Source organism: Equus przewalskii, chromosome 5 (genome assembly GCF_037783145.1).
Source record: "Equus przewalskii isolate Varuska chromosome 5, EquPr2, whole genome shotgun sequence".
NCBI classification, from domain to species: domain Eukaryota; kingdom Metazoa; phylum Chordata; class Mammalia; order Perissodactyla; family Equidae; genus Equus; species Equus przewalskii.
In genome coordinates this window covers 37,447,489-37,463,665 of record NC_091835.1, presented here as the reverse complement: position 1 = coordinate 37,463,665, position 16,177 = coordinate 37,447,489, and the positions used below count along the sequence as shown (strand labels likewise).

At 36.2% G+C, this 16,177-nt stretch overlaps 1 protein-coding gene across 2 annotated transcripts in view; it reads left to right on the top strand.

Moving 5' to 3' along the window:
• Positions 1-6,436: 6,436 nt before the first annotated feature.
• LOC103561495 (pregnancy zone protein-like) overlaps positions 6,437-16,177 on the top strand; it is a 53,595-nt gene continuing 43,854 nt past the window's right edge. For both annotated transcript variants that reach the window (XM_008536139.2, XM_008536138.2), the window contains exons 1-7: positions 6,437-6,963; positions 9,767-9,950; positions 10,711-10,864; positions 11,024-11,076; positions 11,641-11,661; positions 12,115-12,283; positions 13,966-14,050. In XM_008536139.2, coding sequence (XP_008534361.1) covers positions 6,881-6,963; positions 9,767-9,950; positions 10,711-10,864; positions 11,024-11,076; positions 11,641-11,661; positions 12,115-12,283; positions 13,966-14,050 — 749 coding nt within the window. In that variant the 5' untranslated portion in view covers positions 6,437-6,880. The remainder of the gene's footprint in view (positions 6,964-9,766; positions 9,951-10,710; positions 10,865-11,023; positions 11,077-11,640; positions 11,662-12,114; positions 12,284-13,965; positions 14,051-16,177) is intronic.

Below are 16,177 nucleotides of genomic sequence, written 5' to 3'. Positions count from 1 at the left end.
TAATGGTTAATTACAATATTTTAATCATGTATTTTTGTTTATTTTACCTTTTCATGGAATTATCTATATTTTGCATTAGAAAGTATTATTTCAAAGGTACGATGTTTTTGGTTCCTGGACTTTTCTTTCAGCCTCAGAAAAGTTCTAATTTCTCTAATAGCCACTCTATCATCTCATGTGTAGACTCCCCTTTCCCAATTCCAATGCTAAAAATTTTAAGTGAGCAATTCTAAAGACTTGCAATGCAAAATCCTCACCACGGCCCCTCAATACTCTCACATTAGTGGCCACTGTCATATTATTTTTTTCATGTAACATTTAGTCCAGTTCTTCTAAGAGAAAAAATGAAGTATCAAACACATAGTATCCCATATATATATAATCACTCAGTATTGATTAAACTCTGGAAAGGTATTACTGCATAATAGGAGAAAAAGATTATTATTTACAGAGAAACTCTAAATATAAACGCCAGATTTAATTGTAAATAGTAACCAACTTGCTTCCAATAACCTCTTGCTCTCTCTTATTCTTGTAATAAATTTGTCAATTGATTTGCCAACAGATAATTAACAGAAAGAATCTATTTCTGTTACTGTACATTTTTGGCAAATAGATCTCCTTCCTTCTGATTCTGATTTGATGGGAATGTCTAATAATAATGGTAATAACAGTAAATGTTGGATTGATTACTTGTGGAAAGATGTGAAATGAAGCGATTAAGAAGATCTTCTGGAATTTATTTTTAAATGTTTAAAACTTTGAAATGTTTTTATTTCTTTAAGTCTTGAGTCCAATAAATCACCACAAAAACAAATAAAAATTAGCAAATAATCGTTGAGTGCTTGCTGTTACTGCATACAGTTCTCATTGACAAAGAACAGTAACCAACAAGACAAAGTCTCTTCCTTACATTCCAGTGAGAGGAGCTAGGCAATAAACAGTAATGTAATAAGTAAGCGTATTATGTAAAATATCAGAAAATGACAAGCACTATGCTGACCACAGCCTTTAAGATTACAGTCTACCTCCCTATCTTCTGACACTACTGCGCTCCCTTGCTCTGCCTTTCTTTTTTATTATAGTACTCATCACTGTCTGACATATTAGATAATACACTTACATATCATATTTATTGTTTTTTGCCTGGCTCCTCTCACTGGAAAGTAAGGTAGAGATTTTGTCTTGTTGGTCACTGTTTCTTGTCAATGAGAACTATATCCATTATCTGTTGAATAAATGAATGAAGAATCATGTGCCCATGAGACATGACACTTGTTCCTCACTGAGAAGTCAATAGATGAGCAAAGTTTTAAGGTGAGGAAGTTAACTATGTGAACATCTAGGGGAAGAGAAATACAGGAGAAGGGAACAAAAAACACAAAGTCTTTAAGGTAGGCAGGTTTTCAAATGCTGGAGGAAAGCAAGGAGTTCAGCATGGCTGGAGCAGGCAAGGTAGAGGAGTCGGTAGGTTGGGGGTGTGGGGACTGGGGATCATGGGGGAAGGAAGTGTACAGTCACAGAAAACGTCATTCTCCTGGACAAAACCTCCACCCATGACTCAGAGGAAGAAGATTGGGATGGATAGAACATTACTTTTCCACTAGGGCAGTTTTTAGTGATGTGTATGAAGAAAATAGTCCTGCAGTCTGAACAAGGCGGATGGAGGAATCACAGCTCAGCTGACAAGCCCATTGACCTGACCTCTGAATCAGCATGGTAATATTAAACGTGAGTCTTTCTAATAAGACAAAAAATAGCACATTCCTTATATGCTTTTTATCATTTGTCCCGCCTCTCAGAATCTATGCCAGGAAATCCTTGAATGATGGAAATCTGTCCTTTAGGCTTCAGAATTTTCCAGCCTGCTCTCCACTAGGCCAGGTAGTCACAAGGAGAAAAAATACACAGAAAATCAGCAAGTTATCGTGGAGGATAAAATATCACAACCAGGATTTCTACTTCTTCTATTCATTAAAAATATTACTATAAATGTCCTGCCTGTGTTAGTAGGAGTTTCAATTTCATTCTACACACGCCAATGATTCTAACTCTACCTCCCCCAATGCACACTCAGGCAGGCGGCAAGGACACTTTCATTCTCACCCACTCACAGTTGCTCAATGCTCTGTAAACACATTTCTCTTTGGAAATAACATTGGTTTAGAAATATGTTCAAAGGTAATAATGTCTTTCATAGGGATTTTTGTTAAATAGCTTTATTTTGAGAATTTAAAAACTATTTGTTATATAATTGACATTACAGCAGAACTATCAGCAGACAGTCAATTCTTTTTACATTTACTTATTCTCCTCTAGTTGTTTATGCAAATATTTAATACTATTATTAGAGCCATAATTTGGCTATTGTTCTGTATTTTTCATATAGGAATAAATAATTAAAGCTTTTGATATTATGATAAAGTCTTTGCATTTATCCCTTTTGGTGGACGTGTAATCTTCTACCAAGGCATATACCACGTGTTTCTTGATTGTTATTAAACATTTCAGTTCATCTAAAGTTTTACTAGTATCGATTTTTCCTTTAGTGAACGATTTGGTGTGTGCATTTTTACTCTTTGTGTGAGAATTTTTTGACTGAGTCGGTTACACTTGGTGCTCAAAATCATGGAAATTACACATCAGTTATGTATAGCAAATGTCTCTTGCACAAAGTAGGGTTTCTAAGATAACAATCAACAGCAATAACTGGAAAAGTAGTCTTACTAATAATAACTAACATGTATATAGCACTTACTCGTGCCAGGAACTTTCTAAGTGCTTTACATATGTTAGTTGATGTAATCCAGCCCTAGAGGAATTTTTTTTTTTTTTTTTGAGGAAGATTAGCCTTGATCCTCCTCTTTTTGCCGAGGAAGACTGGCCCTGAGCTAACATCCATGCCCATCCTCCTCTACTTTATATGGGGGACGCCTACCACAGCATGGCTTGATGAGTGGTGCCATGTCTGCAGCTGGGATCAGAACTAGCGAATCCCAGGCCGCAAAGGCAGAACATGCGCACTTAACTGCTACACCACCGGGCAGCCCGTGGGGGAATTATTATTAAGCCAACTTGACAAATGAGGACGCTGAAGCAGAGAGAGGACATGGAATTTTCCAGATGGCACAGTAAGTGAGAAACCTGGGATTCCACCCACAGGCAGTTTGACAATTGAGTCTATTCTCTTAACCACTATGCTGTCCTGCCTTGAGGCCAGTTAAAATATTCCCATATTATATGTCAGATTGCTTATTTTCCAGGTGCTTTTCATGCTTACATGAACATTATTTTAGCTAGGAAATGATCCCAAATTATTTTATTTGTTCTTTCTTTCAGGAAATATTTATTGAGTGACTATTAAAATGATGAGTGGAATTTTATTACTATATTTTTATTCATATGAGTTAAGCAGCTACCTACTATTAAAAGTTGGAATGTCATGACATTGGTCTTTGACTTTGACATTTGGCTGAAATCTGCCATTCAGGTTCAGCATTGGTCTCAACTTATTTCAACATCATTTCTGAAATCCCTGAAATGGTGCATGATCAATAATCCAATAATCTTTGTAGGTGATAGTTATATAAAATGATTATCATAACTTTGATAATATAATCAAGATATGGCTTGTGAGTTTATTTTAATATATGAATATTCATTTATTATTATATGTATTTTAGATGTATCTTGAAGTAAAAAACTTTATGCTTGTCTCTTACAAAAAAACAATTCAAAATGCCAATATTTGCACAAACTCTCTCCCCTGAGAGTTACATAAGAATAAAGCAGAGAGCATGGGAAGAAATACTGAAGGGGAAGTGTCTTACTTCATCTAGGTTACAAATACCCAGCAAGACTCTTTATCTTACCTTATAATTCAGAAGTGGGATAATTGTCATAAAGATGTATATTTTTGAGTTTGTTAGAATTAAAAATGAATTAATATTGTTTTCCTGTCAGAAGTAAGTCTTATTTGACTGATTATTTTGACAGTGAGAACTGCCTTTGAAAATTAGATTACTGGTGAACAATTTCTAGAAATGTAATCAGTAAGTCGTAATTTAGATAATAAGATATAAGCATTTTATGAGGTTTTATATTGCTAAAGTATAATAGAATTAATAATATTCCAAATTTCCCAAATTCCTTGAGAATATTAGATGACTTTAAGGAAGAAAGTAACAATCGGTAGCTATTTATAAGTGCTAGGAAGCCTTTTTGCATACTTTCTAGAAACTGCAAATAAGAATGATTCTAATGACTGAGTTCCAAGACCTTTGGTAGTTGACCTAGTTTCCAGTGCTTTGCTTTCAACAAAATTAAGGAGGATGTATTTGATTTAACAGCTGATAAATAATTAAAATTATTTTTATTGATGATTATAATGTGATCTTTGGCTTATAACTTAGAATACAAGTTTAAATAATTAAATAATATTATTATAACAAAACTTCTGGCATTTCTATCTCTCTATGTATACAAGATTACTTAGTGCTTACATCTATACAATGAGAAATAGAATAGGAATATTACAAATAGAAATGGAGTAGAATAGAAAAAAATAAAAATGGAATGGAGAGTTGAAAAGTGTCTCAATCTAGCAATAAGTAATATTCATCCAAGGATACAAAATCTGATTTGGGGAGCCAGAGGGATGGAATATACAATTTATTTCAATACAAAATGATTCTCAAACAAAATTTTATTGCTCATGTTTAATATTTATTAAGATTGTAGTAAACATATATTTTTTTGGCAAGTAATATTTGACAATACTTGTAATGATAACTCAATTCAGAAAAATTTCATCACTACTCATAACTTTATAGGTACAAGAGCCTAGTTTACAATTTTGACTATCTTTAGTTTCATAAATATATGATAAGGTGATTATTGAAAATGCTGGAACATAAAACACCAGGATAAACTCCTCTGGGGAATTAGATGGAAATATAAGTTCAGGAAGAAATAAGCATGATGTAAAATTTCCAACTGGTAAAATAAGAACCCACGTAGGTTTCAAATGGATGATGACAGGTGACAAATGACTACAGTGTTTACATTTCTTTGGATACTTTTAAAAACTGATATTATAGTTTTATTTTTTAGATGTCAGTATTAATAATGCACTTTTTGGTCATCTTGGCCATGATGAAGACTTTTAGCGGTCAAGTATGTGTTAGGGGGTTCATATTAATAAAATTCTTTTAGAGGATATAAGAAAAAAGATTGAAGACCACAAGAGTGTAAAAGCCTTAGCGAGAATGCTGAGAAAATATTGTCTATGCTGTACAATAAATATTTAAAATGTATCTACTAAAATTTTTTAAAATATTATGATGATAAAACCTTGATAACACTCCAGATTTATTCTTCCATTCCAGAAGTTCGAACTATGATGATGATTTTTGCTTCACCCAAATATAGATTTTTATATTTAGTCATTAGGCATATGGCCCAAATATTGTTTTGATGCACATCCAAAAAGTATAATTACACCTGGGAAAAGTAATATAGAGACTTCTTAAAAGTCACTTATTATTTATTATAAGTTAATTTATCCCGTATTAAGCTGGTAGAGAATAAGGGTGTTTATTTATGGCTGTGTGGGAGAGGACGAAGGGAGAGCTGGGAAGATCATTGGAAGTGGAGAGAGCATAAAGATTAAGGTGAGAGAAGGAACAAAAATAAAGCAGAAGAGTTGTATATTCGTTCAGCAAGCATTTGCTGACTATCAAGGGCTAGCACAATATACTATTACAGCTTATTCTGTTTGAATTGGCATTATATCATCCATAGTTTACTATCATCATTGGACTTTTAATATCTTACGTATCTGTAGTTTTACAGTTTGCCAAGGGGTGTCGTGTACATTTCTTCACTTCTCAATCTTTCAGATCATGTACAAAAATGTATGCCAAAAACAAAATATACCTCATCCACAGAAGTGCCTGTTTTTTATCATGTCTTATAGTTTAAACTAGTTCTCTATTCAAAACATATACACTTCCATTTTGTAGAAACCTAGTTATATGAGTCTAACAGGGTGGATTTTTCTTATTTTCAGCATTCCATAAAAACAGATTCTAACATACCAATTAAGCAAATAGGATGATAAATCACTAGTGATAAAATATCTTTAGATTGCTCAAGGTAAAATTAATAAGAATATTCATCAAATAAAGGTCATTTCCTTAGAGAATAAAATAAATTAATTGGCTTTATATTCTAGATGTTAAATGAACTAAGAAACAATAAATATATATTTCATGGGTTGTTATATACAAATGAGCTATCATTTTCTTTATAAACAATCAAGTATAAGGGTAGCTATAAAAAGCAAATTTAAGCTATTAAACAATGGAGAGGTAGTCTTCAAACTTATTTTGCTTAAAATCTTGTGATAAATTTCTTTTTTTTGTTTCATTTAAAGAACTATATAGGATGAAGCTTGGGGGAATATGTGATGCACACTGGACTACCAAGGAGGGATTTTGGATATGTATTTACATTAATAGCTCTGTAGAAAAAAAGAAAAAGGAAATCAAGAATATTGATTGATCTTATCAAAATCATGTAATTTATTGTTTTTTCTTAAAAATAACTAAAGTACCAAGCCAATGTAGCCCCAAAGTACTGTTTTTTTCAAGCATTTAGAAAATTTGAGACAGTGCATGAAAGAATACTTATGGTCATGGAAATGATTTGGAATTGATTTTTTTATATTGAAAGTAGTTAATATGTTACAAAAATAAATGGCTGGCAGTTTACTTTAACTGCCCATCAGGTAAAATAAAAACCAGTGATTCTGGAACAAGAACAGAGTTCAAGGAATCACGGGCTCAGACTCCCATGATTTTTTATTCCTCTCCACACCATGAAGGGAAATCAACTGCCCAATCCAGTCTTGATTCTCCTTTTCCTGCTCCTTCCCAGAGATGCTTCAGCTACTTCAAAACCGTAAGCAACATTTCCAGAACTTCTATTGTCCTCCTCTTTCCCATTGTGTTATCTGCTTCTTGATCTCTGTCTTTTTATTTATTTCCTGATCCCCTATGAAATTATCCATTGTCAAAAGGGCTGGGGGGGGGGGGTCAGTAAGTTGTTATTGTTTATGTGGAAAGTGGCATACTCCAATTCTAGAAAACTCAGAGACACATGCAGTAATATTTATGAAATATTCACCAAATAATAACACAGAATTCAACAACAATCATCCAATAAGAAAATAGAATTACTACCCCCATAAAAGGACACATTCTTTATTGGCTCCTGAAAAGGGCTGCAGTGTCCTGGTCATTGTGAAGTGACTCAGTGTCCTGTTTTCCCCAAGTCAAGGATTGTCAAGATGGATGCATGACCTACAGACAAACCAGGATTTGCGTGTCAGTTCACTCAATCCTTCAGCAGACCTTTAGGGGCTGGCGTTAGGTCTTGGGAATACACAGATTAACAAAATGTGGTCCCTGACTTCAATATCTCACAACATAGAAAAGAGAGAGAAGGTGCACAGAAAATGAAATACAGTGCAAAAACAGAAGCAGGCATTGCAGGATTCTGTGAAAATGCTCGCAGAGAAAACCCAGCTTTTCATGGGACTTTATATGTGGGACAGGGCATCACCAAAGCCTGACAGAGAAAGTTGCTTTTTTCAAAAAAACAACAACAAATTTTATTAATAAAAAGCACACTAATTTCTTCATACTAAAAATCAATTCATATATGAATTGAGGTCTCATATACATCATAAATTTAAGTTACGTTCAGGAGTCTGCATTTCTACAGAGAAGTTAAATATAGTCACAGTTTCTTTGAACATTCAGAGAAGATTTGCTTTTTTAAAAATTACCATTGAGTTCATAATAGTTTACATCAATGTGATATTTCAGTTGTACATTATTTTTTGACTGTCACCACCTAAGTGCTCCCCTTAACCCCCTGTGCCAACCTCCCACCCTACTTTCCCTGGTAACCACTGAACAGTTTTCTTTGTCCATGTATTTGTTTATATTCCACATGTGAGTGAAATCATCTGGTGTTTGTCTTTCTCAGACTGGCTTACTTCACTTAGCATAATTCCCTTTGGGTCTTTTCATGTTATTGTAAATGGGATGAATTTGTCTTTTTTCTGGCTGAGTAATATTCCATTGTGTGTATATGCCACATCTTCTTTATCCAATCATCAGTCAATGGGCAGTTGGGTTGCTTCCATGTCTTGGCTATTGTGAATAGTGCTGCAATGAACATAGGGGTGCATATGTTACTTTGGATTGTTGATTTCAAATTGTTCGGGTAGACACCCAGTAGTGGTATAGCTGGGTCATATGGTAGTTCTACTTTTAGTTTTTTGAGAAATCTCCATACTGTTTTCCATAGTGGCTGCATCAGTTTGCATTCCCACCAGCAGTGTATGAGGGTTCCCTTCTCTCCAACATTTGTCATTTTTAACGAGAAAATTGCTTTTGAAGTAATTCTTATGATGCAAATAAAAGTCTTCCAGATAGACAAGGACACTTCAGAAAGAGAGAAGCATGGGCAAGCGGAGCGTTGCAAAGTGCAGCATGTTTGGGTGATGATAAATCATGGGCAAAGAGCGACTGGCTATTTTCTTCTAGGTATATAAAAGTAATATGCCAAGTGATAAGCCTAGGTTGCTTGGTTTGTCTTCCAACACCACAGAGTGAAAGAAAAGAAAGAGCTAAGGCTGCTTCCAAAACAGTAGTGAAAAGCAATTCAGCTCCTCCCCATGTATTAAATGTTATCTCTTTAGTGTTTCCTACAACAAAGAGATCCATGATATCATCCATATGAAACCCAATACCACATACACTCAGGTTCTTAATGGTTTCAATAATGACTAACTGATTAATCACATTTTTTGTTACTAAAAAAATAAAATTTTTTTCAGCCTTATTGACATATAATTGACAAATAAAATAATCAGATATTTAAAGTATACACCATGGTAATATGATATACATATATATAGTGAAAAGATTTCTCCTCATCAAATTAATTGACACATCTATCTCACATATTTACTCCTTTTTTTTTTGGTAAAGACACTTAAGTTCTACTCTCTTACAAATTTCAGTTATACAACACAGTATTATCAACTATAGTCACCATGTTATATATTATATCCTCAGACTTTATTCATCTTATAACTAAAAGGTTTTATACTTTTACCAAACTCTCTCTATTTCCTCCATCCTCCAGGCTCTAGCAACCACTTTTCTACTTCTGTTTCTATGAGTTTGACTTTTTCTTTGAGATGCCATATATAAGTGGTACCATGAAGTATTCGTATTTCTCTATCTGGTTTATTTCACTTAGCATAATCCCCTAAAGGTCCATCCATGTTGTCACAAATGGCAGGATTTCCTTCTTTATTTTTAAGACTGAATAAATTCAATTATATATAACACATTTTCTTGATCCATTTCAAATTTCTGAATTTGAAAATTATTTCCAGCCAAAATACCACAACTCATGAATTGCTTATCCACAGCTTATGAATAGGTTTACTAATATCATGAGGATGAATATTTCCACAACACAAGAGAAGTAAATTAATGTTTAACTTGTTGGGGGTTTCTGAGTTTCTAAGGTCTTTTGGATTGGCCTTTGAAGAATACACTCTTGCTGGAATCCAGCTCTGTTCTGTGATTGGTGATGATGGCAAAGATGATCTAGAAACCAGCCACAGTAAAGACGTCTTTCTAATCCCTCCATGATTGATCCAGACGCCTCTTCTCTGCAGGCAGTACCTGGTGCTGGTCCCATCGCAGCTATACTCTGGGGTTCCTGAGAAGGCCTGTATCTTGCTTAATCACCTGAATGAGACCGTGACACTGAGTGTAACTCTGGAGTATGGAAGGCAGAGCAGGAACCTCCTCACAGACCTGGTGACAGAGAAGAACTCCTTCTACTGCAGCCCTTTCATTGTCAGTATCACTTCTTGGGATAAGGGAGATCATTAGAGAAAGAGCATATGAGTTGATGCCTTGTGTTTTGACCTCCAACAATAAAAAAAAAAAGCATAGTGAAGAAAAAATGAGGTGTACAGAGTGAATTTCAAATTAGAGTCTAAAAATGAAAGGTCTACTGAGTATGCTTACACAATATTTACAAACACAAGTAGTGCAATATACAAAAGGAAATAGCAGTTATAGGAAGGATTTCGTTTGCTCTTAAAGTAAACTTCTGAGGTAAATGATGTTCATGCCATGTCAGACATAAACACTGAGCTTCATAAAGTTAACTGATTTATCTAAAATTTCACAGATAATTGATGGTTAATGTACTCTCCTTGCAGCCCTTTATTACTTAAGGTATTAAATATTTAGTTATCATACTGGCTTACTACCAATGACAACATATAATATTGTTGATCACTGGAAAATAAAATCTAACAACTATTTTAATACCACCATTTTGCAATGAAAATGCAAGCATTTTATTTCCTTCCCTGTCCTGATTGATTGAAGTTCATTTTGTTGCGAAGACATTGTCCCTTTAATTAAGTCAATGAATTGTTACTGTCATGTCACAGAATTATAATAATCTATAAAACAGGAGACATAATCCTTGACCTTATCCCTTAATAATTCTCATGGAACTAACCAGAGAAATGAGAGAATCATAAAGGCTAAGACATTCAGAAGTGGGTCTGAGCAGATTCTTCAGCTCATTTCTGTCTTACAGATTCCAGAGTTGCCATCTGCTTCAGCGTTCATTACTGTGCAGGTGAAAGGACCGACACTGCAGTTCATAAATAGAAAGTCAGTGCAGATAACACAAGCAGAGAGCCTCGTCTTTGTCCAGACAGACAAACCCACCTACAAACCAGGACAAACAGGTATAAGGAACCAAAGGAGCAAGGGCAACAACTTTAAGGGGCCGAGGTGTGGTTCTCTATTAATTATTCTGCAGTCATGGAAATCCTGCATGTTGTTATCTGTGTTACTGCCCTGAATTCCTATTGGAAGCTTTCATGGGAAAAATCTCTGTGTTTCAGTGAGATTCCGCATCGTCTCTGTGGATGTCAGTTTTCACCCTTTGAATGAAATGGTGAGTCTCATAACAGTTGGTGAGGTTGAGGGAAACAGGCCAAAGTTTAAAGCCCATTCTTTTGGAGAACCTGAGACCAATATGAGACACTTAAATCTACCAGAGAAAGATCTCGTATGGGTACCACTGCTGGAGAATAAGGGAGATCAGTTCATCAACTACATTCTTAAATTAAATTTTCAGTTGAAATTATCCTCCTAAAGATCCCAGCAATTTTTATTGAACAAAAGAAAATCAGTGCCTCTGATTTCTTTCTTAGAGAAATGGAGAATTTCTCAGAGATAAATATCATCTGCAAAATAAACATTATTTGGACCTTTTTACCTAACTATAGGTTTTCTCAATTGTACGTTCTTTCATAAAAGGAAAGCCATGACTTCTTAAGAGATGTATGTCCCAAACTAAACACATGAAGTGCTGTGGACCAAACTGGGGCAAATTTCCTTGTTTGGGCGAGAACTACACAGACTCACTTCCTCTAACCCAGATAGTCTATCGATGCTGATATCATGGTTTTCTCTTCATAAACTCTATCTCATACTCATTTTCCTTCTTTCTTTTCAGTTCCCAGTGGTTTACATTGAGGTAGGTAATAAGTATCTCAATTAGAATGAGGGTTTACTACAAATTATGTTAAATTGCTTCTCTCCACGTCCTCCCTCCTCTCTAGCACTACACCAAAACTAAACAATTTTCCCTGTCTACCTTAAATCCTTTGGAGAGTGGATAAGATGTAAATGAAGGAACGAAATTCCCTAAGATGATGCAATTCAGTGACTCTAACAATATTTCTGACCAAAATGGATATGCATAATCTCAAAAGAGAGGTATTGTAATCTGTACTATCTCATAGCTGGTAAACTTATTACTGTTTTCTCAGTCTAGAATTCCTCAAAAACTTTTGCTAATACCTTTGGTGCCAATTAACCAATCATCTATTATCCAGATACCAACGTCACTCTCCCTGAAAAATTGTCTTTCTACCCAAAAGTATGTATTTCAATTGTTTCTATCAACTCGTAATGTTTTTACCCTTAGAATCCCAAGAGGAACCGAATTTTCCAATGGCAAAGTCTCAAATTGCAAGGGGGACTTAGCCAGCTCTCTTTGCCACTCTCGGCGGAGCCTGCTCTGGGTCCCTACAAGGTCGTGCTGCAGAAGGAGTCAGGGAGAAAAATAGAACACTCCTTTGAGGTGATTGAATATGGTAAGAATTCTGCATGAGTCCGAGACATTCATGAAATTAGAGTATTAAGACTGGATAGTTTTTACACAAGGTGGCAAGCAAAAATCTAGCATACAATCATTGAGAATTAGCAAGCTTTTTTATTTGCTTAAATATCTGCTAAGCACTTTCCACACACTATCTCATTTAATCCTCACAACAGCCATCTGAGGCAGATACTATTTTATCTTCATTTTACAAATGAGCATATCAATACTAGAAAAGTTAGTAATTTACCCAAATCACAGAGCCAATAAGATACAAGAGAGCTTTTAATAGGTCCATTTGACCCTATTCAAACATGAATTGTTAACCAATACATTGTGTTATCTACATGCATTTGTTGATCTCTATCTTATAACTGAAGGTACTTCCTAGGATTATCTCCTGGCTGTCTATAACTACACCTATACTACTATAATCATAGTAATCAGACACTGGAGCCATCTTATGAGTTATCAGTTATGTGGATTTTCTAATGTAAATTAAATATATCATGCCATGGATGAGGAGACCCATCATAAAAACATGATTCCTAAAACTCACCAGAACTGCCATGAGGATTACAGAACAGGGATTTACCATAGGAATAACTAACCTTATACAACTGTGGGAGAGGCTGGAAAAGCAAGGATCCAGGAGAAGGAGTTGGTGGATCAGAGGAAATTACTAACCAGTTCTCCTGAAGAATTGGTGGAGATGGATAAATCAGAACTTGCAAGGACACCTTCAGCTGCCAGAGTGGACCACAAAGGGAAACTGATAGAATAATCTGTGTAAGGCCGTTGCCTCTTCAGATCTACCACTACAATATTTCTTTAACCAAGGTCTGATGGTGAGCTTAGGGCCTCTGTTAATCAGCAGGAACTAGCAATTGGGAAGAAGAGCTGGACACAGACAGGGAAAAAATAAGGACATATTGGAAGCTAATGGCCCCTCTGCACCTGTTGCCACACCTAACCATGATGATCTTCAGAGACTAATGGTGTTGCTTTTCTTCACCTTTGAAATCTTGAAGAAATTCAGCGAAGGAGATTCCAGGAAAGTTAACATGGTACAAACTGCCCCCGCTTATAAACAGTATCTCCTTTGTCAGCAGTGGCCCTTCCCTCCTTATTGTAATTGAAGCCATTTCATGTGATCCTTTGTTATAAGGTTCTATAATAGAATACTTTTCAGCCCTGGTGGTCTAGTTAAGATTTGCTGTTCTCACCACTGCATTGGCCTGGGTTCATTTCTGGGTCAGGGAACCACACCACCCATCTGTCTGTGGTTCCACCAGTGTGTCTGTTGTCATACTGTGGTGGCTGCATGTTGCTGTGATGTTGAAAGCTATGCCACCAGAATTTCTCAAATACCATCAGGGTCACCCATGGTGGACTGGTTTCAGCAGAGTTTCCAGACTAAGACATACTAGAAAGAAAGACCTGGCCACCAACTTCTGAATGACCATGAAACCCTACTAAGAGCAGCAGAGCATTGTCTGATATAGCAACAGAAGGTGAGAAGATGGCACACAAAGACCAGGCAGTGTTCTTTTCTGCTGTACACAGGGTCACTAGGAGTCAGAGTCAACTTGATGACACTAACAGCAAATAGAATCATTACTAATATTTGCAAGATCTCCTCCTCACTCTCACCTCTTTCTCTTCTATTGATAACAGTTTTGCCCAAATTTGAAGTCCAAGTGAAAATGCCCAAGACAATTGGTTTTCTAGACAAAGAATTTGTGGTATCCGTCTGTGGCTTGTAAGTTGCATTTTTTTCATCTCATTTCTATTTCCCTACTCTATTTGTATTGCAAATAACTGTTACTGGACTTTGAAGTATTTAATTAGAGAAAGAATGACTCTGTCTCCAACTTGCCTGAGCCCTGATTAAAGAGCAGAAGTGGCAGCATATGACACTTCTCCTAATAACAAAATCATTTACTGAACACTTAAAATGTACCAGACAACTTTTTTTTTGAAAGATTGGCGCCTGAGCTAACATCTGTTGCCAATCTTCTTTTTTTTTTTTTTCCTTCTTCTTCTCCCCAAAGCCGCCCAGTACATAGTTGTCTACTCTAGTTGTGAGTTCATCTAGTTGTGCTATGTGGGACGCGGCCTCAGCATGGTCTGATGAGCAGTGCGATTTCCATGCCCAGGATCCGAACCAGTGAAACCCTGGGCCAGCGAAGTGAAGCATGCAAACTTAACCACTCGGCCACAGGGTTGGCCCCACCAGACAACGTTTTAAGTGCCTTGCACTTATTCATGTTTTTATTCTTACAACTAACCCTGTGAGATGGAGATAATTAGTGTCCTCAACTTACAAATGAGGAAAATATAACACACAGAGGGTAAAAAACTTGCTCAAGTTCCTGCAGTTAATAAACGTCAGACTGGAATTTAAATCCAACGGTTTGTCTCCAGACCCCGAACTCTTCACCACTATTCTGTATTGCCTCTACAATTAAAAAAAAATCTAGCTTCACGAAGCATTTATATATCGCAGACACTGTGCTAAACTGAACCCAGCCATCCAACTCTGAAGCTCCTGCTCATAACTTCTGTGTTGTTCTGTGTCCTGATATCCCCATTTTTTTATTGCTTCCAATTTCTTTCCTTTTTTTTTTTTTTGAGAAAGATTAGCCCTGAGCTAATATCTGCTGTCAATCCTCCTCTTTTTACTGAGGAAGACTGGCCCTGAGCTAATATCAGTGTCCTTCTTCCTCTACTTTATACGTGGGACGTGTGCCACAGCATGGCTTGCCAAGCAATGCCATGTCCGCACCCCCAGGATCCAAACCCCCGAACCCCGGGCCACCGAAACGGAATGTCTGAACTTAACTGCTGCGTCACTGGGCTGGACACTGCTTCCAATTTCTTGAACTATGGAAAGTTAGAAAGCAGCTAAGCAGACCATCTATCTTAAATGCTTAATACATAATATAAAATTAAAAATGCCTGTCATATTTCTTTCACCCCTGATTGCTTTTCAGTGCAGTAGTGCATCCTCCGCATGCACTGAAGAGGCATAATTTCCTTCCTGCTTTTGAAAACGGCGTGAGATACATTTTCACCCTTTTCATCAGTTTTAATGCTTTAAATTTTTCCTTTGGAGGGAAAGCCTTCTGATATAGATTTAAAGATAGGATCCAACAAAGTGGTTGAAATTCAGCAGAACTTACAGAAATTTGGGGGAAAAAACTATAAAAAAGGAGAAGCTTGGGGCTGCTGAGGACAAACCTCACCTACTTCGTAGCTTGTATTAAAGCAATAAGTTTCAAACTTAAATGTGCCTCAGTAGCTATGGAGGTGCTTAGTCAAAATATAGATTTCTTGGCCTCACATCTAGAGATTCTAATTATAAATCTGAGGACAGATCCAGGACTCTGGGTCTCAATACACATCTCAAGTATTTTGAATGTAGGTGGTCCAATGAGCATACTTTAAGAAAGAGTAAACTAAGTCATCATGTCTGTTCAGGCTCCTGTAACAAAATACCACGGATTGGGCTGCTCATAGAGAACTGAAATGTATTGCTTACAGTTCTAGAGGCTGGGAAATCCAAATGATCAAGTTGCCAGCATGGTCACATTCTGGTGAAGGTCCTCCTTCTGGTTCATAGCTGATGCCTTTTTTCTGTGTCCTAATATGGTGAAGGGGCAAAGAATCTCTCTGGGGCCTCTTTTACAAAGGCACTGATCCCATTCATGAGGGTTCCACCCTCATGATCTAAGCATCTTCCAAATGTCTTCACCTCCAATACTGTCATCTTTGGGGATTAGAATTTCAGCATATGAATTTTGAGGAGATGCAAATATTCAGACCATACCACATCATATCCTTCCATCAGATTTGGCAGAATCAGATTAAGTCATTATGATACTGT